Source organism: Labeo rohita, chromosome 10, assembly GCF_022985175.1.
Source record: "Labeo rohita strain BAU-BD-2019 chromosome 10, IGBB_LRoh.1.0, whole genome shotgun sequence".
Taxonomy (NCBI): Eukaryota; Metazoa; Chordata; class Actinopteri; order Cypriniformes; family Cyprinidae; genus Labeo; species Labeo rohita.
The window spans coordinates 4480597-4507880 of NC_066878.1; the positions used below are offsets into that span (position 1 = coordinate 4480597).

Genomic DNA, 27284 nt, shown 5'->3' on the forward strand with positions numbered 1-27284 from the left:
TGAGATACATTCATATAAACTCCATCTCAACGGACTCGTCACATATTTCTACCGATTTTTGACCGTTTTGAGGTGTATCGTTACATCTCTACTCCTAGAAGTTATAGATCTACAAAATAAATGCACATTTTATTACTCATTTGTTTCTTTTTCTCAACATTTACAGGTATGCATCCAACTTTAACCAAAGTCTGCCAGTTGAGCTACAGGAATATGTGAACCTCCATCATATCTGCCTGCATATCTGCAGCACCATATAGTAAAATTTAGCCTTAGCTATAAACTGGCATAGACAGTTCTCAGCGTATATAAGAACTGGAAATTTATCGCTATACCTCAGCTGCCGGCGGATTGTCAGTTGCAATACATCAAGATAATAGAATGGCAAGGACCCAGTTCATTCTGCTTTGCACAGAGTACACAACTCCTCAGCTGAAACTTTAGAAATTATACATTCATATACACAAGTTATCAAATAACTCACTTCTTAACTGTTTCAGAGTGATTCCTTACACAAATGCTGATCTTAGGCCAACACACGTAAGAACTCCAAGTACGCTAACATTCGTCAGTACTGTAAATATTCATACCGCATTCTCTGAATTTTCTTGTGTTGATGTCATGGGTTCACTTGCAAGGGAGAAGAATCCTATAGTTTATATCCTCCTGAACTACAGTAAGCACAAACTTAATTTCCAGCTCTGGATTTGCTGTAACACGTCCGGATATTTGTTTATACCCACACCACCTGATTTAGATATCAGCAGCATCAATCTCGCTCTGTAGCGCAGATTACCCTGGCTGTCAGCACTCTGTTATTGTTGAAATTTCTCTTTCTGCCAGACAAAGAGAAAACAACAGCACCAGGGATGGTGAGGAGGAATTCATCAGTTCCAGACAGAGCCTGTTTCCAAGAATAAACTTGATGGCCATGTAGAGACAGGAACAGTCCCTCTTATACTCTGTAAATCTCAAATGGTTGTATAGACATTCAAGCCGTAACTGCTTGGTATATTGTTACCTGAAATGTGGAGTAAGCAGTTTTCCTGATAGATGAATGTTTGAACTTGCAGTAAATTCTCCAAACATGTCAGGGTTCTTTTCATCTGATCCTGCAGTGAGATGCTGTAGTGAGATATTGAATTCAACCCTGCTGTTTTTTTGTATGGAGATATTTAATTGGATTTATAGAGGCTTTGTAGTGCAAGACCTGCAGAGAATTTCATTTCTCAAGGAGTCCCTGGTCAAGGCCCGTGCAGTGAATTGTTGAGTCCTACATCACATATCAAAAGCGGTCTTCGCAGGAGTCAGACTTAAATGGGAGCCCATGCTGGTGTAAACATCCTTAAACATCCTTAATATGAGCAGCACATCTATAGCCTTTCTCAGCTTTGAATCTGGGTTGGTGATAAGAAATGTCAAGCAGTGGAAGCTGTCCTGCAGTGTGATATGCTGCTGTATTTCTTAATATTTTTCTTAATTCTTAAAATTATTATGCAGGCTGTTTGTGTGACCTAATATAAATCTGTAAATTGGGATATTTCTACTTAAAAATCCATTTGTTGCACCGCAGGACCATAAAGGGAACTGCAGAAAGCTAAAGGGCGATTACATACAGTCAGTAAAAAAAGTTACAGCACCTAAAATATAAATAGATGTTTCTGCAACTTTGGGCACTTTTATGTCCCAGGGGTTGGTTTTTATTAAAACAGAATTCTGCTTTTTGTAATATGTAGGACACATTAAAACTTTCCCGTTAAAGCTCATGCTTTCATCATTTATTATACTACTTTTGAAGTACCTTTTTATGTAGGCTATACTGTTTTCTATTTGAATATATTTTAAAATGTAATTTATTCCTGTGATTTCAAAGCTGATTTTTTAGCATCATTACTCCAGTCACATGATCCTACACAAATCATTCTAATATTCTGATTTGCTGCTCAAAAAAAATGTATTATTATTATTATTATGTTGAAAACAGCTGAGTTGAATTTTTTCAGATTTCTTTGATGAATAGAAAGTTCAGAAGAACAGCGTTTATCTGAAATAGAAATATTTTTTAACATTATAAATGTCTTTATCATCACTTTTGATACATTTTAAAGCATCCTTGCTAAATAAAAATATTAATTTCTAATTTTGTATCTTTCTATTCATCAAAAAATCCTGAAAAAATGTACTCAACTGTTTTAAATATTGATAATACTAATAATAAATGTTTCTTAAGCAGCAAATCAGCATATAGGAATAATTTTTTAAAAATCATGTGACACTGAAGACTGGAAATCTGGAATGATGCTGAAAATTTTTAAAATATATTCAAATAGAAAACAGGTATTTAGTACAAATATTTCAGAATGTTACTGTTTTTGCTGTACTTTGTACAAATAAATGCAGGCTTGCTGAGCAGAAAAACACATTTAAAATCTTTTCAAAACTTTTAAGGCTGTGAACAACAGCCTTAAATATCAGTGTTTAACATATTTTTATTGCATAAATAGTGAAAATGTGTTTAAATGCTAATAGTACTAAAAACACCCGTGTATAAATACTAAAAGTGTTTGCGTCGAAAAAAATGGACCTTCATGACAATTCATTTAAATACTGCCAGCTGAACAGCAAGAAAACGTATACTGTTTCCATGGTTTTGTTGCCACGTGACTACCATAAGGAGTTGCGAGTTTAATTAGCATTTATTTGCAACAGCTGGAAAGCTCAGCAGATCTCAATTAAGTCAAATGTGTTAACTAGCCTCATGTCGATTGGCAATGAATATTGACGTGCACGTATAAAAGGGTTGACGAGCGAGTCTGTGCTATAGCACTTTGATTCACTCAGTGAGTTTATTAGATCTTTTAACAGTTTTACACAGAGAAAGGTTTGTTTTGCACTTTGCTTAATGTCTTCGATTCAAGTAGTTGTTTATAATTTGCGGTGACCTCCAACTGACTAATTTTCAACAGATAAAATGGCTTCCCGTGGCTTCGCTCCTCTTTCCAGTCGTCAGGAAAACATCATGGGCCTGGGCCGAGCGGATGGCCTGCGCGCTCACAAACCGGGCCAGAGGGTTGTGCTCGGTGTTTTGACCGAGAATGATCAGCACAATCGAGTGTTTGGTCAGGTTAGTGTCACGTGTTTATAATGCTACTTCAAAGAGTTAGAAAAGGTGACGTTTTGTCTCGTTTGATTAGGTTTCATCCAAATATGAGCCAGCTTTTCGTGACGTCAGCACTTCGAGTGCTACACTTGATCACGTTGTTGAGCCGGTCATTGTCCAGACAACTAAACAGTCACCGTCATTCTTGCTGCCTTCAGAGCTGCTGCTGCTAGATGATGCTGTACAAGATCTTGGTTCAGGTATGCTGACCGATCAAATCTGTAAGAGTGTGTAGATATTAAAAGCCCAATTATTTGGATACAGCTAACTGTATCTGTGACACTGGACCACAAAACCAGTTAAGTAGCATGTGTATAATTGTAGCAATATACCCTACACACTGTATGGGTAAAAATGATTGCATTTTTATACAAAAATCATTAGGGTATTAAATAAAGATCATGTTCCATGAAGATGTTTTCTACTGTAAATGTCAACTTTAAATTGATTAGTAATATGCATTGCTGAGAACTTCATTTGGACAACAATGATGGGGTTAGATTATTTTTATTTTATTTATTTTTTTGCACCCTCAGATTCCAGGTTTTCAAATAGCATATTAGCCAAATATTGTCCTATCCTAACAAAACATACAATGGAAAGTTTATTTAGCTTTCAGATGTATAAATCTTAACTTAAATAATTTTTTTTTTTTTTTTTTTTTTTTTTTTTTTAATAAATTAAATTGAGTAACTATTGTTTTGCATTACTTTTTAAAAGTAACTTTCCACTAAAACGTTATTTTCTTAAAAAAAAAAAAAGGCAATTTTAAGAAAACAAATAACAATGAGTAGTTTAGTGGAAAGTTACTTTTAAAAAGTAATGCAAAACAATATAGTTAAATTAAAAATAATAACAATAATAAAAATTAAGCAACTGTAGAGGGCTGTACTGGGAGGAGTAACTTATTTTTCTTGTAAAAGTAGTGTTAAAGTACTTTGGTTTATTTTATTTTTCCCTCCACTTTGTACTTCTCCAATTAATGTAGTATTTATTATTATTATTATTATTATTATTATTATTATTATTATTATTATTTTATTTTTCTTCCCCACCCATGTCTCATCACTCTTGCAGTGCAGTTCTTACTATTTCTAACTATTTTATACACATCTAGGATCTTGCATGGATTCTTCCATGCAGTCATTGCTGGAGGAGGAGGCCACTTCTTCTGGGGACGTCCTGTGTGTTCCAGAATATTCTGAGGACATTCACAGATATCTGCGTGAATGTGAAGTCAGTATATTGTTTAAACGGGTCTTTTGAGTAACCCTGCATTGGTCTGTAATGCACAGTGTGTCTCTCAGGTTAAATACAGGCCGAAACCCAGCTATATGAGAAAACAGCCTGACATAACCAACTGTATGAGGATCATTCTTGTTGACTGGCTGGTTGAGGTTGGTGAGGAATACAAGCTGTGCTCGGAGACTCTCTTCTTGGCTGTCAATTACCTGGACCGCTTCCTTTCGTGCATGTCTGTCCTGAGAGGAAAATTGCAGCTTGTGGGAACAGCTGCCATACTCCTGGCTGCGTAAGTGGTGGAGCCATTATCCTTAAATTTGTTACCTAACTGACATGACCGCCTGGTTTGTCTCTGATTAGGAAATACGAAGAGGTGTATCCTCCGGAAGTGGACGAGTTCGTGTACATCACGGATGACACCTACACGAAGAAACAGCTGCTTCGCATGGAGCAGCACCTGCTCCGAGTGCTGGCTTTTGACATGACTGCACCCACCGCTCACCAGTTTTTGATGCAGTACACTTTGGAGGAGCATATCTGCGTTAAAACCGTAAACCTCGCTTTGGTGAGTGGGGTTTTGTCTTGTGAAGTTTCTCTTCTGAATTGGAGATTGATTTTCTTTTCTCTCTGGCCCAACAGTATCTTTCAGAGTTGAGCCTGCTTGAGGTGGATCCTTTTGTGCAATATCTGCCTTCCAAGACTGCTGCAGCTGCATATTGTCTGGCCAACTACACTTTAAATGGGGCTTTGTGGGCAAGTCTGATCTTTTGATAAGTCTTTCATTTGGATGAACCAGTCAAGTTCTCATGCTTCCATAACTATAGACTGATGTATAATACTCCTGAATGCTCTCTTTCCTCCCTTGGCAGCCTGAAAACCTGTATGCCTTCACTGGTTACTCTCTGGCAGTGATCAGCCCATGTCTGAAGGAGCTTCATAAGCTCCATCTAGGAGCTGCAGGTCGCCCCCAACAGGCAATCCAGGAGAAATACAAGAGCTCTAAGTAAGCATGCGTTTTGTAACATGAGTGTTTTGGGTTTTTGCCGTCTTAATGACTAATCTCGTCTTTCAGATATTGTGGCGTGTCCCTGCTTGAGCCTGTGGCGTCTCTGCCTCTCCATTGATGTGTAGGTGACCACATTTGGTTCCTTGAGGCCAACAAATGAACTGCAGCGCTTAAGTCTATTGTAAATATTGAATGAATTGCTTTTTAAATGTGGCTTTTAATCTTTTTAAAACGTGATTTTTATCATAGGTTGCTTAAGACTATAACATAATCAATAAAATGGTGACTTGTTTCTCTGTAAATCCAACATCCTGTTGGTCAGAAGGCTGTTTTCTCCTGTATCTGTATATGAAATGAACGAATGGTTTTGTACCACTTTTGTCTACTTTACTTAGGGTCTCTTTTTCTGGTATACCATGTATTTTTTTTACTTGTATACTATGTGCGATATCATGTACTCAAAACTAAATTTCAATAAATGAAACAAGTTGCATTACTGCTTCTGTTAAAATGTTTTGACCAGCATGTGGTGTTGTGGGCCATTCTACAGAATTGATGCAAACTGCTGTCCCACAACCAAAAATTGTATTCAAATCTTAAATGTGTACAAAGATCCTTACAATATCTATTGAAACCCAAAATATTTCAAGTCTCAGTGAGCTTAATGTATACAAAATCATAATTTATTGGGCATTTTAAATTGGGAGGTGGCTGACAAACCCTAAATTATTTTTTAAATGGTGGTTAATTCCTTTGCGTTACCAAACCTTGTGTAAAGTGTCCTGCAGTTTCATGTCACTTCCAAAACAGCGTATGTTGTAGTCCACTAGCCAAGACCAAATATATGCCTACATTTTATGATCGGGAAATATTCCTGTGTTTCTCAAGTGTGAGCTATGCGAAAAAAAAAATATATTTTTTTTTTTAATATGCAAGTTAAAATTATGTGACGTGGTCGCTACCAAAGCATTACTGTCACTACCGAAACATGGGATGTTTTATTAATGATCACTTCAAAACCTGTGTGATCAACTTTTTGCCTTTTACAAAGAAAAATTGGGTTTAAAATACAACTGATCTCAAAACTTACACTTGAAAATTGTTAATGTAATTATTGATTTATGATTAAAATTGTAATAAAATAACAAAATATATTTACAGTGTAGTTGTAAGCATAATCTTAATACAGCCCTTCTACTTAAAGTATTATTACTGTTTCGGTTGAGACAAATTTGGTGAAAGGACAAATATTCCAAAACTTTCTGAAAATACATGAAATTAACTGCACAATTAATAGAAATAGGTACCTTGAATATTATACAGTTTGCATGCATACTTTTTTTTTTCCAAGACGTTTCCAACTCTGACTCTGGACCAGTTCTGTCTCTCAGGTTAATTACAGTACGAAGCCTGACTATATGTGACCCTGGACCACCAAACCAGTCTTAAGACTGATTTTTCTTTTAACAAGTTGCATTACTGCTATTGTAAAATATGTTGAAAGCAACAAACCTGGCTTTATGGTGCATGACGACCTCTAGCGTTCACCCTGAGTCGCGTCTCATTTTACGAGAAGGGTGTTCCTGCACAACCACAGGACCGCATTTTTAGGACCCTATAGTTTTTTTGTATTATTTTATTTTATTTATTTATTGTATATATGTATGTGTTAGCGTCTCATACTATTTATTAGCGCTTGCTATTCAATTCTGTATATTATTATTTTTTAAAGAAATATGTAGTTGTTTAATTGTATACACTTAATTATTCTCCTAACCGACTCCTAACCCTTAACATACCCATTGGTAACCCGTTTGAAATATTTAACCTAATTTATTTCAATATATTCTATATATATTCTGGGGTTAAATTCCATTTTCTTGTAAAGAAAGACTTGTATTTTTGCAGACTTCAGTTCATTAGCCGCAGCACAGCATTCACATCTGCTAGAAACATGCTAATCATGCTAGAAACATGCTAGTAACATGCTAACAACTTGCTAATCATGTTAGAAACATGCTAGCAACATGCCAGTAACATGCTAATCATGCTAGAAATATGCTAACAACTTGCTAATCATGTTAGAAACACACTAGCAACTTGGTAATCATGTTAGAAACATGCTAGCAACAAGCTAACAACTTGCTAATCATGCTAGAAACACACTATCAACTTGGTAAACATGCTAGCAACATGCTAGTAACATGCTAATCATGCTAGTAACATGCTAGTAACTTGCTAATCATGCTAGAAACATGCTAGCAACTTGTTAATCATGTTAGAAATGCTAACAACATGCTAGTAACATGCTAATCATGCTAGAAATATGCTACCAACTTGATAATCATGTTAGAAACATACTAGCAATATGTTAGTCATGCTATAAACATGCTAGCAACCGGCTAATCATGTTAGAAACATGCTAGCAACATGCTAGTAACATGTTAATCATGTTAGAAAAAATGCTAGCAACCTGCTAATCATGCTAGAAACATGCTAACATTTTAAACTTTTAAAACTTTTTCAAACTTTCTGGTTCGGCTTTCTCAAGCCAACCTAGTTATTTTAGTCTAGTTAATCTAGTTATTTTTTAAAGAAATATGTAGTTGTTTAATAGGTTGTTTGCACATGACGGTCATTACTGTGGCGCGAAATGCAGCTGGAGGGCAGGAAGTGATATTTGTCCATAGGAATCTCTGGCAGAAACTCAAAAATGCCTATGTTTTGCGTTGTTTATGGATGCTCAAATCGGTCAAACCGAGAAACCACAAAATATCTTTTATCATGTATGAAAATTTGCTGTTCATAAGTGCGGAAAGGCAAGAATTTGATGAAAAGCGCAGGAAAAAGTGGCTTGTAAACCTCCGTCTGTGGTCAGGAGGAGAGTCGGATAATGCTCGTGTGTGCAAATGGTTAAGAAAAGATATAATAATATGTTAAGATATTAATAAAGAAATATATACATAAACACAGGGTGAGACAGTGAGAATTCACCTAATGCTAAACGCCACACGTAGACACAATGTAAGATATTATATTTGTAGTTCCGAGAGCGTCATTGATTATAACGGAACATTGTGAGATTGCAATAAATTGAAGTGCGTGACAGCTTTTTAGTGACTATGTGGAAGCGCTATTTGCTCGCTTTCTATAATCAGTTTGGAATTTGAATAAAATTTTCGCTTTACGTGATGCTAACAGGACCAACAGCCACAAAACCTTGCACATTCAGCGAACTTTCAGGACTGACTGAAAAAGCAGAACGGATGAGATGGAGGAATGTCTGTATTGTACAGGAGAAACGTGTAAACAGAAAATCACAACATATGTTGGATGTGATCCTTGTGTTACGAAGAGGAGTGATTTTTCAACTAAACTGAAATAGCTGCCTCAGTTGCCTGTCATCGAGGCCGTGGAAATAAGCTACGCATCTAAACCTGATAGCCAACAAACTCTTTCGAAAGTGATTCCCACATTTATATGAAGAACGCAGGATATATGTCACTCCTAAAACTACTGCTGTACAGGTTTTTTGGCCATTGGTCCTGTTAGCAGCATGTAAAGCGAAACTTTTTTTCAAATTCTTAATTGATTATAGCCTAGAAAGCGAGCAAATCACCCGAATCCGCAGCTTCAAATGAATTATCCGCCCGTCACCCACCCGCACCTCTATTTTTCTCTGATTTAGTTAACCGCACCCGATCGTCGTTTACGACTATTCTAATTCTTAGTTTTTCATGATGATATGATGAATGGATGGTCCATTTTTAACAGCAGATTGATTCATCTGATCTGCACATCGCTGCACATTTATATAAGCTTAATCACTCGTGCTTTTAATCCACGCTAAAAAGAATAACGTTAACTGACATCTGGACGTGACTCTCCGCAATCTCTGATGAAATCGTTTGGGTGTTTGAACACCTACTGGATCCTTGGACAAATGTTTACAGGGGTTCACCCAGTTTAAGAAATTTTTGATCGTATAAATCTAATTGTTTTCATTTTTAATGTATTGTTTTCGTTATAATGTACTGATTCAAATTAGTAATCAGTAATTGTTATTTTAATACTCGGCTTGCCTCCCTTGACATGCTCAGACATGAGCTTGACATGAACAGGCAGCAAATGTGGTGCTGGCGCGGACGAAGCGGGCGCCGGCGCATCAGGTACAATCATCAAACATATTTCAAAGGAAGCAGGCGCCACGGTCCTCACCGTCTTTACTGGGTTTATTGAGCGAATATCTGCCTTTATTCACATACGATTTAATTAGAAATGGTGGCCTGTCATGTTTTTGGTTAATGCAGGACACTGCTGAACGATGCGCATCAGAGGGGATTTAGAAGTGGGTATACGCAAAGCCGACTGATAAAGAAATGGGTATACGCAGGTACTGTACACCACTGCATATTACCCTACTCAATAACATTAACACAGGCGTAAACTTCCTTCAAACTTTATCTGAATGTCACCTTTTCTGTCACAACTTTTCGAACAGGCGAACAGACACACACACACACACACAAAGCATTTAAAACAGGTTCATATTTTAGAAAATGTAGTTAATATTTGCGTCATTATTGATTTATCTCATCCACCCGCGACCCATCCGCAAATAATCAGAATGCATTTTTTTATTACCGGACCCACCCGACCCGCGGATATAACCGCCATCCGCGCATCACTATTATGGATAAACTCTTCGTGGAAAAATGTATCCTTTTTCCAGTTTGTTCCTCTTTGTGACGGAGTTTTCCTCCATGATTTTTGTCACGTCGGCAAAGGTGATCTTTGGCAAACCCGTGAGGGAAGTTGTGTAGACTCTCTCCATTTTTAAATTACCCGGCTTTCTGCTGTGTTGACATTAGACAGAAAGTCTGCATACCCTGCGATTGCGTATTTCCGGTTTCTGTGGAAAAGGTCTATTGGTAATCCGTTTGAAATATTTAACCTAATTTATTTCAATATATTCTATATATATTCTGGGGTTAAATTCCATTTTCTTGTAAAGACGCCTCGAACACAAGTTCACACCAGCGCTTTCATTAAAAATAAGATGGAAGAATTAAAAATGAATAGTTTTTGTTTTATTTCCTAGAAATGCGGTCTTGGAACTGCGGTCCTGAAAGTGCAGCCTCCGGCTGTGCAGGAACGTACTATTGGTGCATTTTACTTATATATATATATATATATATATATATATATATATATATATATATATATTAGGGGTGGAGCCGAACCCGAATACGGTATTCGGAAAGGCACAAATAGCGTGTTTTTACAAATACTTATTTCGAACAAATACTTAAAAAGATATTTGTATTCGGGAACAAGAAAAACTTTATATCAAAAAGCTGCGTTTCCTCATGAGACCGCAGTGCACGCCCGCATGAGCGAGTGAGTGAGTGACATTCAGGAGTCGGAGGGGTTGGGGGCAGGGCATATGCTCCCAAAATTTAATCTGCGCGACCTCAAAATATATTTGGAAGCATTTGTGCGAGTGCGAGAAATCGTTGCGGTGCGACTTGTTTTTATTTCTTTACAAAACTTTCGCTAGCCGAACTACTGCCCAGACCGCTGTGAGCTGATACAGTGACAGTTTCGCCGTTTTCTCCAACATTACATAACTAATGAAACTCGATCTGTACATTCTTAACAGATTTTAGATATTAGTCGTCAATCACTCTCTGTCACTGACACTGCGCTCCGCTGAAACTCGGAACCGGCCGTTTTTTTCTCTCTCTCTTAACCAACCTCTGTTCCGGATTTGCACAAACTACATTGCAATTAGGGGTGTGTGATATGACGATTTTTGATTGTGGACAATTAAAATGTCTCCACAATCTGCTTTTGAAGAAATATACTATATTTTGTGCTACAGCGCACATTCTGGCATACACTCACATTAAATGATAACTCCACTCACACAGGGGCGTAATTTCCACTGGGGACACACTTTTCAAAATCCCGTTTGTGTCCCACCACTTTTGAATAGTTTTGTTAAATTAATGTCTTGTATTGTGGAATGCACGCTTAGCACCGCCGAGAGTTTCGCGCCATCGTTAAAACGAAACCGAAAGTAAAACGCGCGCGCGCATTCAAAAGCAATTTTAATAGCCCTTGTTTAGAGAGCGACTCCCCAGTTCACCTTAGCATAGCTTCCCGTCACCCATTAACTTAGTTGAAACTCCTCACATGGATTTGGGCAACCAAATAGAAAAGAGTGTGGCTGCTGCTGAGATCTCTTGGTCCTCCACCAGCCAAAAAAAGTGTGTAGAAGTGTAACAAAAAAAAAAAAAAAAAAAAAAAAATGGATTTTTACGCCTATTTTGATTTTTACTCGAATGCAAATACAATTACAAATACTTTTCCCCCCTCAACAAATACAAATACAGATACAAATACCGGCTGCTTTGCACACCCCTAATATATATATATATATATATATATATATATATATATATACACACTACCGTTCAAAAGTTTGGGGTCAGTAAGACTTGTAATAGTCTTTAAAGAAGTCTCTTATGCTCATCAAGGCTGCATTTATTTGATTAAAAAAAACAGTAATATTGCAAAATGTTTTTACAATATAAAATAATGTTTTTTATTTTAACATACTTTAAAATAGAATTTATTCCTGTGATGAAAAGCTGAATTTTTATCAGCTGTTACTCCAGTCTTAAGTGTCACATGATCCTTCAGAAATCATTCTAACATGCGGATTTAATATTAGAATGATCAGTGTTGGATAATATCAACAGTTGTGCTGCCAAATATTTTTTGGAACCTGTAATTTTTTTTTTTTTTTTTTCAGGATTCTTTCATGAATAACAAGTTTAAAAAGTACAGTGTTTATTCAAAATATAAATATTTTATAACAATGTAAATTATTTATTATTAACTTTTAATAAACTTTTAATTATTAACTTAATACATCCTTGGTGAATAAAAGTATTAATTTCTTAAAAAAAAAAAAAAATAAATAAAAATGTACTGACCCCAAACTTTTGAACAGTAGTGTATATATATATATATATATATATATAAATGGGAACACTAGTAATTTTTTTAATTAAACATTTAATTGAAACGCAATTTACATACAACTTTTTTACACACCAGCAGAGCGTCAGCAACCAGAAGCGCTATGAACTTTTTTTTGTTGTTTTATGGATTTTCCGTAATCTAGTCGAACCTGCTTGGTGACCAGGTAGGCTACATAATTTCCTCAAGTGACTTCATGGGAAAAATAAACTCATCATCAGCTACTAATTTAAGCGCGCGCTGCCAAAGCTGCCAAGCGTTTTCTAACTACTCGTTTTAGAAGGGTTGTACGTTTGCGTTCCCTCAAACGTTAATGGAGTCAACGCAACCGGCTGAAATCCGCACCATTCGTGAGAACTACGGGAAAGCCTTACAGTGTCTAAACAAAGGGCTTCAGTATGACGACGCGGGGAATAAGGACCAAGCTCTTCTTCTCTACAGACTGGGCAGGCGGCATCTTCTCAAAGGGTTAGAGGTGAACACCCACGGTAAGCGCTGCGTCGGACGCCACTGGGACTTAGCGCGACAGACGCAGCAGAGGATGAACGAGACTTTGAGCACCATCAGTGATCGTCTACAGGTGCTGGAGTCCACAGCGAACAGGGGTCAGCGCCTTTATCCGACCCTTACTATCCTCCAGGACCCCCAGCCAGTAGTTAGAAGAACACCTCTATTAACTTCAGGAGGTGCCTCTGCTCAACCTGCCTCTCCTGCGGCGGGCATCACTGTACCCGCTGAACTTCCACCAGCTTACACTCCACAACCAACAGAAGGGCATCTGTCACTCTCTCATGGAGGCAACAGGCCATTTCGAGCTGCTCCAACCCAGACACCCCAGCGCCAGGCATTTGCCCCAGTCAATCTCAGAGAGGTTGGCATGGAGATCTTGTTTTTGCCCAGGGGGGTGCAGATGTTCTTCGTTTCTGCCGAGGGTCATGTCAGCGCCCCTTCTTATCCAGGATACCTACGAATAATCATATACAACAGCCAGAACAGTAGTGCCGGGTATGCCCCAGCCTACCTACAGGTAAATATTGTGTTTAGATAATATTTCTATTTGCTGTCAAATCGATTAATCGCGATTAATACATTTAGTAAATACATATGTATGTGTGTGTATTTATACATATAAATATACACAGTACACACATACATTATGTAAACACAAACTTTTGTTTTGGATGCGATTAATCGTGATTAATCGATTTGACAACACTATTATTAATGTGTATACTTATGGTTATTGTTATATTCTCGCCCAAGTTTTGTTATTGTTGACTAAAACTATTTCAGTCTTTTTTGTTAATTGAAAATAAAACTGAAATAAAATATAAATAGGCTATTAGACGAAAAACTTAAAGCACTTTCAAAATTAGAGATGTTGTCTTATAGGTGAAATTAAGTAAATAAAAGCTGAAGTGCTAAAATGACTGAAATAACAATAAATTTGTATTTTTAAAAAATGACAAAGCACATAAAATTACTAGACCTAAAATTAAACAATACTGGAAATCTAAAATCAAAAGCTCATTGAAATTATTAATAAGCACTATAGTATATGAAAAATTGAAAAAGATATTAAGACTTGGGGATTTTAAGGATAAAATGTTTTGCATTTTAATTTATGCTAAAAATGAACTTGCAAAACATGTGATGAGAAAAACTTTAACTTATTTTAACATACATTCTGTAAGTCTTAAGCAACCGTATGCAAAAAAAGGATTTTTAAAACTATTTTAATGGATATTTAGATATTTTTACTGCCAAAGAGACATATTAAGAATCATCTTAAGAGTGACCTGTTTTCAATTCATAATATTATGAAAGTCTCATATTTGTTTGAAGCTTTAGTCATATAGCAACACATTATATACACGCTTATTTGTGCAAAACAAACAAACTATTCATCACCTTGACAAGAACTGTATAGTTTACTTTCTGTATAGCACAAAAGAGAAGTCTTAAGGTGATCACATGTTGTTTTTAAAAAGAATTATGTCTGTGTGGGGTTTAGTTGTTGTTGAACATCAGTTCATGACTGATAGCAAAATACCTAAGATTACTGTCATGCTTCTCATGGTTTACAATTACAGGCAAATTCTTGTGCATTCTAGAGCAAAGAGACAAGTAGAAACATTGTGTTTTTATCAAGAGAATGTTTGAGATTTATTTAGTTTATTTATTCGTTTCATTTGATGGATAGTAGTTGTGATACCTGAGGTTTAACTTTCAGTTGGTTGTTTGTATCACTCAAATCTGTCATTTATTAGAAAAGTTTCACTTTTTAGGCATCAAATAACTGGTTTCACAGCTCCACCACTTCCGTCAAACGCACAAAAGCCAGTCTAACCTGACTCTGCGGTAGTTACATTGAAGGATTTAGGTCTGTTTAGGTTGTGCAGTGCTAGAAACAGTCTGGTTCTTTGTACAGAGTGGGTCTGCATGCTGTTTCAGCAAATAGAAATCTCATTGAATGGCTGAGCGTCGGCTCTGTGTGGTATTGGCAGATTTCCAGTTTGAGGGCTGTTAGCTGTCCAGTGCTCCCATTGCTTTGGGGCTTGATGTAGGACACGTGGAGTCCACGCGCTAGCATAACTGCTGCGTGTGTCCCACAGTGGTCTTTTGTCCCACTTTAGCCAGCAAGAACAAAGGGTGGCTTTCTGAATAATCACACAGCGCACAAACATCACATTTTTTGATGCTTAAAACACCAAAATACATTGCTTATAAATTGTAATAATCGTAAATAAATTGGCCCACTAAAATATTATGCATGATATTATAGTTTTTCTTAAATTAAATATTTTTTATACACTACCAGTCAAAAGTTTTTGAACAGTAAGATTTTTAATGTTTTAAAAGAAGTCTGTTTTGCTCACCGAGCCTGCATTTATCTGATCGGAAGTAAGGCAAAAACAGTAACATTTCGAAATATTTGTACTTTTTAAAATAACTGTTTTTGATTTTAATATATTTAAAAATGTAATTTATTCCTGTAATCAAAGCTGAATTTTTAGCATCATTACTCCAGTTTTCAGTGTCACATGATCCTTCAGAAATCATTTCAGGATTCTTTGATGAATAGAAAGATCCAACGATCAGCATTTATCTGAAATAAAAAGCTTTTGTACACACTATATCATTCAGAAGCTTGGAGTCATTATTTTACTCCATTATAGAAATTAATACTTTTGTTTACCAAAGATGCTGTAAATTGGTCAGAAGTGATGATAAAGACATTTATAATGTTACAAAAGATTTCTATTTCAGATAAATCCTGTTTTTCTGAACTTTCTATTCATCAAAGAAACCTGAAAAAAATCTACTCAGCATAATAATAATAAATGTTTTTTTTTTTTTTTTTTGTTGAGCAGGAAATCAGAATATTAGAGTGATTTCTAAAGGATCATGTGACTGGAGTAATGATGCTAAAATTCAGTTTTGAAAACACATTAATAAAGTACATTTTAAAATATATTCAAATAGAAAACAGTTATTTTAAATAGTAAAAATATTTTTTTTAAAAATGGACCATTTTTGCTGTACTTTGGATCAAATAAATGCAGGCTTGGTGAGCAGAAAAAAAAACAACCATAAAACATCTTTAAAAAAAAACATCTTTTTTTTAAAAAAACTTTTGACTGGTAGTGTGTATATGTATATATTAAAAAACTTGTTACTTGCTGTTTCTTTGAATGTATTAATTTTATTTTTTGTGTGTGTGTGTGTGAAATGTATTAGCAATTTCTGAGTGAATTGTTTCTACGCCAAATGATCGTTAAAAAAAAAAAAAAAAATCAAAATTTTTATTGAAAGTTTGTGTTTGCAGGTTTGTGATTGGATCTACCCACTGTACCCAGACTCACCAGTCTTTCTTAGTAACAAAGGTGTGTTCACATTTCCCGATACCACCGCAGCAGTGCCAGGGTCCTATGTTGGGGTGGTGCTGTCCTCAGAGCTGCCTGCAGCAGACAGGGTTATGTTCCAGGACCAGCTGTCAGCGCTGGCACAGCTCAGGGTCCAGGTACTCACATTTGATTTAGCCAAAATGTACATTTTTTTTAAGCATAATTCATAAGTTTGCTATGTATAACTAAGGAATTTTCATTTAAGGTAAATGAAGAACAAGGTGGCGCTACGGGAACTGACCTGAGTGGCAAGGTTCCTCCTTCAGAAACATCTCTAACACCAGGAGGGGAGGAAAAAACACTTCCTGTGTGGAGCGAAAAAATGTCACAGAGCATTCTATCAGGTCTGAACTTTAGGATCAGAGTAAAGTAACCTGAAATGTTTATAAGAATCTCATTGGATAGCTAGTGTATTTGTTTCTTATATTGAAGTAGAAGTTAAGAAAACCCACACGCTTAATAATAAAGATCTATAACATCTATGGAGTCTTTCCATTGCACAAAAGGTTCTTTAGATTATTAAAATATTCTCCACACTAAGAAAAAATGGTTCTTTTCAGAACTTATCACTGAGAGGTTCTTTGAGGAACTATTTTTTTGGAACCTTTATGAGTGCACTGAACACTTTATTGGTGCACTTTTAAATGAGCCACTAGAGGCCACTGTAATACACTCCAAAAGGAAAAGAAGTGTGGTATTTCCACTGTGGTTGTGCAGGGACCTCCTGGCTGGGTCGGGGGCTTGTGCGAGGAGGAGAAGCTACCGGTAAAGTCATCCATAAAGGAGGAACTAAGCTACGAGAAAACATCACTCCAGAGGAGACCCCAGCAGAGGTCAGCCCCAAGGTCACCAAAAGCCTAAATGCAGCCAAGCAGGCCACTGGGGGTGCTGTGAAAGTCAGCCAGTTTCTAGGTAACTTAATTGTGTAATAAGATTTATCATATTTCCAGCTGTTCTATATCCTGTCCTGCAACATAATACGTTTTGTTTTATTCACCAGTGGATGGTGTTGCTGCTGTAGCTGGTAGAGTTGGAAAAGAAGTTGCTCCACATATGAAAAAACACGGTAGCAAACTCATCCCAGAATCTCTCAAGAAAAGTAAAGGCGGCTGCTCCAACATGGATGGAGCCAAGCTAGTGGCAGGAAGCAGCATACAAGGTTTGTCTTGCTGTGTTAGGTTTATTTAGTATATCAACCTGCAGATATTTATACTCCTTTATAATGGTAAAAATCTATTTTAGTTCATGTTTAGATGCAAATTGTGTTCTGTAGGTTTATCAACTCTCTGGTCAAGTCTGGAAACAGCAGCAAAGACTGTTGGCAAAAGTATAACTTCAGAGACGGTGACTACTGTGAGGCACAAGTAGGTGTTTTTTATTTAGTGTTTTTCAGGATTCACTGATTCACGGATTCGCTTCTGCTTTCCTTTCATTCTGTTCCTACCCAAGAGGCTGATACTGCTGTTTCTTTGTGCTATATACCTATCCAAACTTCAGTGCTTAGGGAAGTGAATTAATTTACTCTTTCCTGTTGCTTTTTCAGATTTAGGGGTCTAGGAAGCCTCTTGGACCCCCCTAGCAGCAAATAAATGGTGGCGGGTAAAAACACACTGCGTATTCTCTGATTAATGTCTCTTCCAAACTCGAACTTACTAACAGTGCCTTATTTTCTGGAGTTACTGAGCATTCAGCGGTTGCTGAGAAGGTGCTTATTTTTATTAACGGTCTGTGAGAGTGTTTTGTGAATTAAAACTGAAGTAAATGCAACAGTTTGTCTGCTTACTGTGTTCTGTTCACTGTAAAACATTTCACATTATTTCAAATATCCTTTAGAATCAATGGTCAACAACATAACATGAACATCTGTCAGGTCTTTAGAATATCTCCATGTTTGTGATCAGGTATGGAGACGATGCAGGACAAGCTGCAGACACTGCAGTCCAGTCTGCTGTCAATGTAGGTGTCACAGCATTTAATTTGGACAACCTGGTCGTCAAGGGCGTACTGAAGGCCACAGGCAAACAGACTGCAGAAGCATTGGTGAAAGACGGCTCAGGAAGAGAAGGAACTGACAAGAAAGAAATGCCGCCTAAGAAAGGGCAGAATGAGAAAAAATAATGAAATATTATCTTTTTATCATATGCATTCTTGTAGCACTAAAAGTAGTGCTGTCAAACGATGAATCGCATCCAAAATAAGTTTTTGTTTACATAATATGAGTATGTACTGTGTATATTTATTATGTATATATAAATAAACACACATGCATGGATATACTTAAAAAAATTTTATATATTAACTATATTTATATGTAATATTAATTATATGCAAAATGTATGTAAATATCTTCAATATATATTTGCATGTGTGTATTTATACATAATTTACACAGCATGCACACATTATATAAACAAAAGCTGTTATTTTGGATGCGATTAATTGCAATTAATCGTTCAAAAGCACTAAAAAAGTATACATTTGTATTAATAAGGAGATCTTAATAAGGATAATACAAAAAGATGCACTTAGACAAGTACTGTATGTCCTGTTACTCTTACGTAAAATATAATATATATAATATTTTATGTATATAATATATATATTTTCTTAAAGATATTCAGAAGATTGTACTTATTCACCTCATTTTTTTTTTAACGTCGAAGAAAGTCGTTTTCTGTGAATGTGAATGTGCCAGACTTCCGCTTCATTAGCAGCTGTGAAAAAATAACGAGAAAAAAAAAAACAAACAAAGAGTGTATTCATAACAAACAAGTGTGTTCAGATAATACATTATAATAAAATTGCAAGACACACCAGTTTGCCTTTTCAAGCAGCAAAACGAGCTGTTTTGTCAAAGGCTATAGGTTTTGTAGCCTACCGGAAGCCAGACACATTAAATTTATTACAAATGGCCGCGTGCACTCCTACAGGAAAAATAAGCTGAATAGAATTAAACAATAACAGGTTATTTGATTTTCTTTTTTTTTTTTTTTTACCGTATTTCATCAATACCATATTGCAATTTCATTATGTATTTGTAATGTCACTGTACTGTTGCTGTTTTGGCCATTTCGTGTGGCTCATGTTAATCTTACATGGTTTCTTATTAAAGTTTACTACAAAAATTTCTTGGTAACCATAGTTTAAATGTAGCCGTAACTGTACCTGAAAAACCATAGTAACACCATGGTACTTTTTTGTAATTTTTTTGTGTAAATACAACTGCCATAGTTGTAAACAGATTATTCTTGCATACTTTCTCCTGTACATAATTTCATATACATTTGTCGAATCATCACCGTTAGTGTTATTAAGTTGGCTTGAGAAGGCAACTTACTGATCTACTATTTAAGATTTTTCTTCTTCTTCTTCTTCTGAGCCAAATTTCGGTATCTGTCTCCTCCTAGAGCTTTCAAGCTAGAACCACCAAACTCGGTCCAGACCTTCAGACTGGTCTGACTCGGTGTGCTCTATCTTTTCTAACTGATCCGGCTTACAGTTTTCATAAACCAGACTATAAAAGCTACCAAAAATCCCATAGACTTACATTGACGGAATGTTCAAATGAGCCAACACTCTTCAAACTCCCAGAATCCCTTGAGGCTCAATCAAGCTTCCCTTCTATGTACTATTTCTAATCAATTTAGACTCATTTAAGCTTCCACTCTAATATTTATAATATTTCTAATCTATCTAGCTATCTAAATCATGCTAGCAACATGCTAATCATGCTAACAACATGCTAGTAACATGCTAATCATGTTAGAAACATGCTAACAAAATTCTAGTAACATGCTAATCATGCTAACAACATGTTAATCATGATAGAAACACGCTACCAACGTGCTCGTAACATGCTAACCATGGTAGCAACATGGTAGTAACTTGCTAATCATGTTAAAAACATGCTAACAACATGTTAGTAACATGCTAATCATGCTAACATCATGCTAATAACTTGCTAATCATGCCAGAAGCATGTTAGCAACTTGCTAATCACGCTAGAAACATGCTAGCAACGTTGCTAATCCTGCTAGAAACATGTTAGCAGCTTTGCTAATCATGCTAGAAACATGCTAGCAACTTGCTAATCATGCCAGAAACATGCTAGCGACATGCTAATCATTCTAGAAACATGCTAACAACTTTGCTAATCATGCTAGAAACATGTTAGCAACATGCTAATCATGATAGAAAAATGCTAGCAACATGCTAGTAATATGTTAATCATGCTAGAAACATCCTAGCGACATGCTAATCATGTTAGAAACATACTAGCAACATGCTAAACGTGCTAACATGCTAGTAACATGCTAATCATGCTAGCAACATGCTAGTAACATGCTAATCATGATAGAAAAATGCTAGCAACATGCTAGTAATATGTTAATCATGCTAGAAACATGCTAGCGACATGCTAATCATGTTAGAAACATACTAGCAACTTGCTAATCATGTTAGAAACATACTAGCAACATGCTAATCGTGCTAACAACATGCTAGTAACATGCTAATCATGCTAGAAACATGCTAGCAACTTGCTAATCATGCTAGAAACATGCTAGTAACATGCTAATCATGCTAGAAACATGCTAGCAACTTGCTAATCATGCTAGAAACATGCTAGCGACATGCTAATCATGTTAGAAACATATTAGCAACATGCTAATCGTGCTAACGACATGCTAGTAACATGCTAATCATGATAGAAAAATGCTAGCAACATGCTAGTAAAATATGTTAATCATGCTAGAAACATAACAACAAGCTAGTAACATGTTAGCCATGTTAGAAACATGCTAGTAACATGTTAAACATGCTAATCTGCCTATAAAAATACAAGCAATAAGCTAATCATGCTAAAACATGTTAACAATATGTTAAATCATGTAAGCAATGTGTTAAATCATGCTAGCTGCTTCCGTACTTTTACAACGGCTTCAAACTTTCAGGCTAGGCTTTCTCAAGCCAACTTAAAGTTTGTTCTCAAACTTTACTCATCTAGTTGTAAACTAATTCCATATACATTTGTCAATTCATTACCGTTAGTGTTATTGTAAACCACTAAACCTATTGAAAAGGTAGCGGCGTGATTGCGTAATCAGTCCGTTGCCATGGATACAGCAAAACAACAAACACTACACGGATGAATGTGACACCCGTTCATTACACAGACTGAAGATGGGAGAAACAGGTCTTAGAAATTATGAGTTATCCCAACTGCAAGCAGAAGTCCAGCAAGAGAAAGAGATCAAGTAAGTCCAAACATCTTTTAAAAACACAACAAAGCACTGGCTTGACTGCTGTCATGAAAGCAGACACTGCAGTTGCACGTTAATTCGATTTCAGTTATTTAGTACATTTGTAAATCGTTTAGGGAGATGTTACAGGACTCTGTGTCTGACCTGAGGAGCACACTGGCTGATTTGGAGAAGAGACTTCACAGTGTAGATGGAGAAGGTCTGTGAACAAAATGCAAGAAACGTGAACCTACTGTTTATTCTACTGATCCAAATTACAATTGACTAGCGGTCTAATGAGCAAAAAAGAGCTGAACCGTGTCTCAATCTCTGCTCAGAGAACGAGTGGAGAACCAGATATGAGACACAGCTGGAACTGAACGAGCAGCTGCAGAAACAAATCAGTGTCGTTCGAGAGAGACTCGAAACGCTCCGCGGTGATCCCGCAGGTACACAATATCACGACAAACATTTTTCATTATTATTTTTTGTTGTTGCTATAGTATAATATTCTATCTTATAGTATAATATAACCCATAGCCTTTATATTTTGTAATTTATGGTGTTTTAGACCTCCTTTATAGTGTGATGTTGCACTTATACAAAGAAACACTTGGGGGCATCTGCTAGAAAAATAACAGGACAATTTATCTGGTCTGAATAAAAGCATCCACTCAATATTATGAGCTCGGTCTTAGTGCATGTCCAAAGTTTCACATACTTCATTAATGATTTTATATGCTGGCTCTGTCTCTAAGTTCTCTTTATCATCTTCATCGCATCTGTCATTTGATGGTGGTTCTTCATATCAGTTATGATCAAATGAATGATCAAGGGTCTTATGCTGATACAGAATGAAATATGAGACAGGCACAGGCAAGACATATTTACACTTTATAGCTGTGAGAGAATAAGCCATGCTGTTATTTTGATGTATTGAGTACACAACTGCACCTTGTAAGTTTTGTCTTATTTTTCAGATCGACTGGCTTCTATTCGCTCATATGATGAAATGTCAGAGGTAAGTATTCCAGCTGCTACCAACTTCCAAAACATCTAAATAAATTTGTACAAATATTTTAATTGTATTATTTTATATCCTAAATAATTATATGTGACTCTGGACCACAAAACCAGTCATAAGGGTCAATTTTTTTAAATTGATATTTGTGCATCCTCTGAAGGCCAAATAAATAAGATGGAATCTAAGAGTGCAAAAAAATAAATTAATTAAAAACATTGAGAAAATCGTCCAAATTAAGTTCTTAGCAAAGTTTTGTTATATTTATGTAGGAAATTTACAAAATATCTTAATGGAACATGACCTTTACTTAATATCCTAATGATTTAGGCATAAAAGAAAACTCAATAATTTTGACCCATACAATGTATTGTTGGCTATTGCTACAAATATACCCGTGCAACTTATGACTGGTTTTGTGGACCATGGCAGGGTTGCCAGGTTTTTATAATAAAACCCGCCCAATTGCTACTCAAAAGTAGCTCAAACCTAACCCAGTTGCATTTTGAGGGAGGTCACATGATAAAAAATTGTGTGTGACGGGGGAAAATTTACGTATTTTGGCAGGGTTCCCCTGTTAAAATTCGCATTCCAGGGCATAAATATCACATTTTTGGGGTCACTTCAACCCGCGGACATGAAAAACAACCCAGGGCAATGGTGTTAAAGTAGCCCGATTCCGCAGGAAAACCGTGGACTTGGCAACACTGGTCCAGGGTCACATATTATATATAATTAAATCAACAAAATATATAAAATATAATTACATACCCTAAATATAAATAATAAAAAATCTATATTATTTAAAATAATTACTATTAATTATAAAATTCTAAATGTCACAGACACCTGCACAGTATGTAGAAATCAAAAACAAAAGGTTTTAAAAAATATACATTTTTGCTCCCTTACACCCCCTGTCTGTGCAACATGGAAGAGACGCTTTAGTTTATGCATCAGTTCATGCATACACATTTCATTTTCAGTGGCTATTGTTGCATGGTGCAATTGTTTCTCATTAGAGCCTGGCAAAGCTGAATATGGTCTTCTGCCAAAGGCGAGATTAAAATCAATCTGCTGAGACAGTCTGAAAAAAACAAAATTTAATCAGTGAGAAGTAATCTGTAAATGAGGGAAGAGAAGCGAGAAAGACTTGGGTGAGCCATGCCGCAGGGATGGGATGATAATTAGAATCACTCCAAGGAAAATATTTTTCATTTTATCCCTATCATAAAATTATACAGTATATAAGAACAGTCTTTAATACCCTGTGTTAAAGGAATAGTTTATTCCAAAATTAAAATTTACTAAAAATGAACTCAACCTCAGTCCATCCAAGATGTAGGTGAGTTTCTTTACATCACCTGTTAACTAAAGGATCCACTGCAGTGAATGGGTGCCGTCAGAATAAGAGTCCAAACAGTTGATAAAACATCACAATAATTTACAAGAATTCAGTTCATCAATTAATTTGCATTGTGAAGCGAAAAGCTGCATGTTTGTAGAAAAAACAATTTATCATTAAGACGTTTTTTTAACTTGTGGATTATTGTGATGTTTTTATCAGCTCTAATTCTGACGGCACCCATTCACTGCAGAGGATCTACTGGAGAGTGATATAATGCTAAATCTTGGATGGCATGAGGATGCGTAAGCTTTGAATAAATTTTCATTTTTGGGAGAGCTATTCCTCTAAATCCATTTGTTCAGATATTTTCTTTTCATTAAGGATGCTCTCAGACAGAGGCTGAAATTGCTGTCTGCTGAGAAGAGTGGCCTTCAATCCCAACTGATGGATTTCCAAATGAGAATTGTGCAGGAAAGAAAGGTGAAGTCCTACACCATCATCTCTTCCTCCATCATTCCTACTAAGAAAACTTCTTTCTTATCAATATATTATGTATCTTGTTGTACAAAATATCCAGCTATTAATTGTAACATAAATGACATTAACAGGGAGTGAATGAGTTTAGGTCTGGGCTGCTAAATTTCCCTAGAGGTATGACAACAATTATCTCACTATTATGCTGATGTGAGAGTCCTAATTGCAAGAATGACGAAGGATTACATTTTGCAGTTACTTGTCGAACATGAAAAACATAGGCTAGATAAATACGTCTTTATTATGCGTTCGGTTCCTAATAGACTTACCAGAAAGTCCACGAAGAGAGGCGGGCCTATGTTGCAGAGATTGCAAAGGTGAGGAAGGCATTTAAAAGAAATGTTTATGTTTGTGCTTTCAATTCACTTGTCAGATGTTTGTGTGGTTAATAGTGCCATGCTCTGTCAGTTGAGCTACTTGACCAAAGATATTATCCAAAGTGTTGCATATGAACAATGATAATGTGTCCCTACAGCTGTCCTCAACGCTGGATATGAGCAGAAAGCAGCAGATGGTTCAAGCCCGAAGGACAGCACTGGGGCCAGATAAAACGTAACTGTGAACAAGCACTGCACATCACCAAATGACACCACTTTCGTTCATAGAAAACAATGCCAGGACTTATTTTGTTCTTTAAACATTTTTAGGCAACATGGAAAAAACATGCAGGATTAAGCCATTTAATTATTATAAGTAAATCCACATTGTCTCATCATGTATGCTTACTCATTTCACTGGTATACTGAAAATCCTGAGTAACAAGACCAATCCTTTCAATCTCAGTAGACTAAGAATGAGCAATAACTTAAAGGGATAGTTCACCCAAAAATGAACTTCTGTCATTATTTACTCATCCTCATGTCTTTTCAAACCTTTGCAAATTACTTTTATATATATATATATATATATATATATGTATTGTGCTCTGCAGAAGAAATCGAGTCAAACAGGTTTGGATATATAATCATTTAGGTGAACTATCCCTTTAATATTTAGGTTTAACTGTCTTATATAAATGGATAGATGGATGGTCCATCTTTGGTTGCAATAACTATATTTTAAAATACATGTCCTAAATCTTTCTCTCTTTTTTTTAAAACAGAGGCCAGGAGAATATAAAGCAACATTCATATATGATGAAGCAGTCTGTCAAAAAAGCACCAGCAAGGAGTCGACTCCCTCGATTAAAACGTTAATGCAGTTCAGGGATCTTCAACGAGGGTCCACCAATTATTGTCTCAATTTTTTTACTGTTTTCTTTTTAATTAAACAGTAAAAAACTACATTTTGAGTACATAGACCTAGCTTGATATAGGTCACTTTAAATTTAATTTCAAGGTAATTTCTTTAATTAAATATATTGTTATATCAGATGTTAATTCTGTTATTAATTCATCCTAGATAATCAGCAGCCATTGAAACAATGTTAAAGTCAATACTGATGCATCAACGCTAACTGCACTTTATTAATGTTACACTGCAAAAGCAGTCTTATCTAACTTATTATTTTTGTCTTGTTATGAGTCAAAATATCTAAAGTTTCTTAAATTCTTTCTTAAAAGAAAAATGACATAAGATATTTAGTCTTGTTTCCAGGAGAAAAAAAAAATAAATTAAGTGCAGTTCGCTTAAAATAAGTAAAATTATCTGCCACTAAAATACTCTTGTTTTAAGAATATTTTACTTACCTCACTGGCAGATAATTTTACTTGTTTTGAGTGAAATCAACACTAATTATCTTATGTCATTTTGCTTATTTAGTAAATGCATCTTAATTTATTATTTATCTTAAAAGAATTTTTTAGATATTTTGGCTAGAAACAAGATAAAGATATTAAAGGAGAGCTCCACTTCCAGAACAACAATTTACAAATAATTTACTCACCCCCTTGTCATCCAAGATGTTCATGTCTTTCTGTTTTCAGTCGTAAAGAAATTATGGTTTTTGAGGAAAACATTTCAGGATTTTTCTCCATATAATGGACTTTATTGGTGCCCCAAGTCCAAAATGTAGTTTAAATGCAGCTTCAAAGGGCTCTAAATGATCCCAGCCGAGAAAGAAGGGTCTTATCTAGCGAAAGGATCGGTCATTTTTTTCGAAAAATAAACATTTGTATACTTTTTAAGCACAAAAGCTTGTGTAGCACAGGCTCTGGGATGTGCGTCCACGATGTTACAAATTAGTAATGGGTCGTTCTAGAACGATTTTTTAATTTTGAACGAATCTTTAATGTGACTTGGGAAAAACAAGTCGTCTCGGGGAGTGATTTGTTCAGTTGCGCATGTGCAACATCCTATTAGATTCTGTACTGGAATTAGTTCACCTGTTTCGAGTCTTCGGGTTTTTCGAGTCGTTCGTTCATCTTATGGGGCTGTCACGTGATGAATGAACGACTCAAACCCGAAATCTTGTCAGATAAGAAGTGAGTTGAGCTAATCATAGACTAAAGACCCAGGTAAACTATGAATTAATCTTTTCTGTTTCTTATAGCATGATAGTTTTGTCTTGTTTGTAGTGTGATCAATGTTTGTGTAAGCAGTAGATGTATTAGGGAAGTAACACGTAACATTTTAAATATATTTTGCTAAAATGAATGAAATGACTCGAAAAAAGATTTGTTCATTTTGCTGAATGAGACTCAAAGGTCCAAGATAGTAAAATGATCCGAACTTCCCATCACTACTACGAATCACGTGTAAGTTTATTGTCTGCGTACTGAATATGGCGAAAAACTCCATCTAATTTTCTCCTACAATTTGAAAGGAGGACATTGT

General features: G+C 35.8%; 3 protein-coding genes across 5 annotated transcripts; all 3 read left to right on the forward strand.

The window, feature by feature from the left end:
* The first annotated feature begins 2743 nt into the window (after nucleotides 1–2743).
* On the forward strand, nucleotides 2744–5901 carry ccna1 (cyclin A1). Its single transcript, XM_051120252.1, has 9 exons — nucleotides 2744–2881; nucleotides 2967–3124; nucleotides 3195–3360; nucleotides 4278–4396; nucleotides 4468–4691; nucleotides 4763–4967; nucleotides 5042–5155; nucleotides 5272–5405; nucleotides 5475–5901. The coding sequence occupies exons 2-9, from the start codon at nucleotides 2972–2974 to the stop codon at nucleotides 5524–5526; spliced, it is 1167 nt and encodes a 388-aa protein (XP_050976209.1). The 5' UTR covers nucleotides 2744–2881; nucleotides 2967–2971; the 3' UTR covers nucleotides 5527–5901.
* Nucleotides 5902–12638: 6737 nt separating this feature from the next.
* sparta (spartin a) lies at nucleotides 12639–19376 on the forward strand. 2 transcript variants are annotated; one of them, XM_051120295.1, is made up of 7 exons: nucleotides 12639–13485; nucleotides 16288–16482; nucleotides 16572–16710; nucleotides 17084–17278; nucleotides 17367–17525; nucleotides 17640–17730; nucleotides 18268–19376. In XM_051120295.1, the coding sequence occupies exons 1-7, from the start codon at nucleotides 12772–12774 to the stop codon at nucleotides 18482–18484; spliced, it is 1710 nt and encodes a 569-aa protein (XP_050976252.1). In that variant the 5' UTR covers nucleotides 12639–12771; the 3' UTR covers nucleotides 18485–19376. The 2 variants fall into 2 exon arrangements, with proteins under 2 accessions (XP_050976252.1, XP_050976253.1); XM_051120296.1 differs by lacking the exon at nucleotides 18268–19376 and adding an exon at nucleotides 17910–18133 and having other exon boundaries at nucleotides 12640–13485.
* Nucleotides 19377–21493: 2117 nt separating this feature from the next.
* ccdc169 (coiled-coil domain containing 169) lies at nucleotides 21494–26360 on the forward strand. 2 transcript variants are annotated; one of them, XM_051120240.1, is made up of 8 exons: nucleotides 21494–21621; nucleotides 21744–21826; nucleotides 21945–22055; nucleotides 22587–22627; nucleotides 24357–24455; nucleotides 24773–24826; nucleotides 24985–25061; nucleotides 25612–26360. In XM_051120240.1, exons 1-8 carry the CDS (start codon nucleotides 21548–21550, stop codon nucleotides 25703–25705), a joined length of 633 nt encoding a protein of 210 aa, XP_050976197.1. In that variant the 5' UTR covers nucleotides 21494–21547; the 3' UTR covers nucleotides 25706–26360. The 2 variants fall into 2 exon arrangements, with proteins under 2 accessions (XP_050976197.1, XP_050976198.1); XM_051120241.1 differs by lacking the exon at nucleotides 24773–24826.
* The last annotated feature ends 924 nt before the right edge of the window (nucleotides 26361–27284 follow it).

Excerpts from the sequence above, each read along its gene's own strand:
- ccna1 (XM_051120252.1), top strand. The coding sequence starts at position 2,972 with ATGGCTTCCCGTGGCTTCGCTCCTCTTTCCAGTCGTCAGGAAAACATC. Across the intron at positions 4,397-4,467 it reads GATATCTGCGTGAATGTGAA|GTTAAATACAGGCCGAAACC; the intron begins GTCAGTATATTG and ends TGTGTCTCTCAG. Across the intron at positions 5,156-5,271 it reads CTTTAAATGGGGCTTTGTGG|CCTGAAAACCTGTATGCCTT; the intron begins GCAAGTCTGATC and ends CTCCCTTGGCAG.
- sparta (XM_051120295.1), top strand. The coding sequence starts at position 12,772 with ATGGAGTCAACGCAACCGGCTGAAATCCGCACCATTCGTGAGAACTAC. Across the intron at positions 16,483-16,571 it reads TGGCACAGCTCAGGGTCCAG|GTAAATGAAGAACAAGGTGG; the intron begins GTACTCACATTT and ends TTTTCATTTAAG. Across the intron at positions 16,711-17,083 it reads GTCACAGAGCATTCTATCAG|GGACCTCCTGGCTGGGTCGG; the intron begins GTCTGAACTTTA and ends GTGGTTGTGCAG.
- ccdc169 (XM_051120240.1), top strand. The coding sequence starts at position 21,548 with ATGGGAGAAACAGGTCTTAGAAATTATGAGTTATCCCAACTGCAAGCA. Across the intron at positions 21,622-21,743 it reads CAGCAAGAGAAAGAGATCAA|GGAGATGTTACAGGACTCTG; the intron begins GTAAGTCCAAAC and ends TAAATCGTTTAG. Across the intron at positions 22,056-22,586 it reads GCTCCGCGGTGATCCCGCAG|ATCGACTGGCTTCTATTCGC; the intron begins GTACACAATATC and ends CTTATTTTTCAG.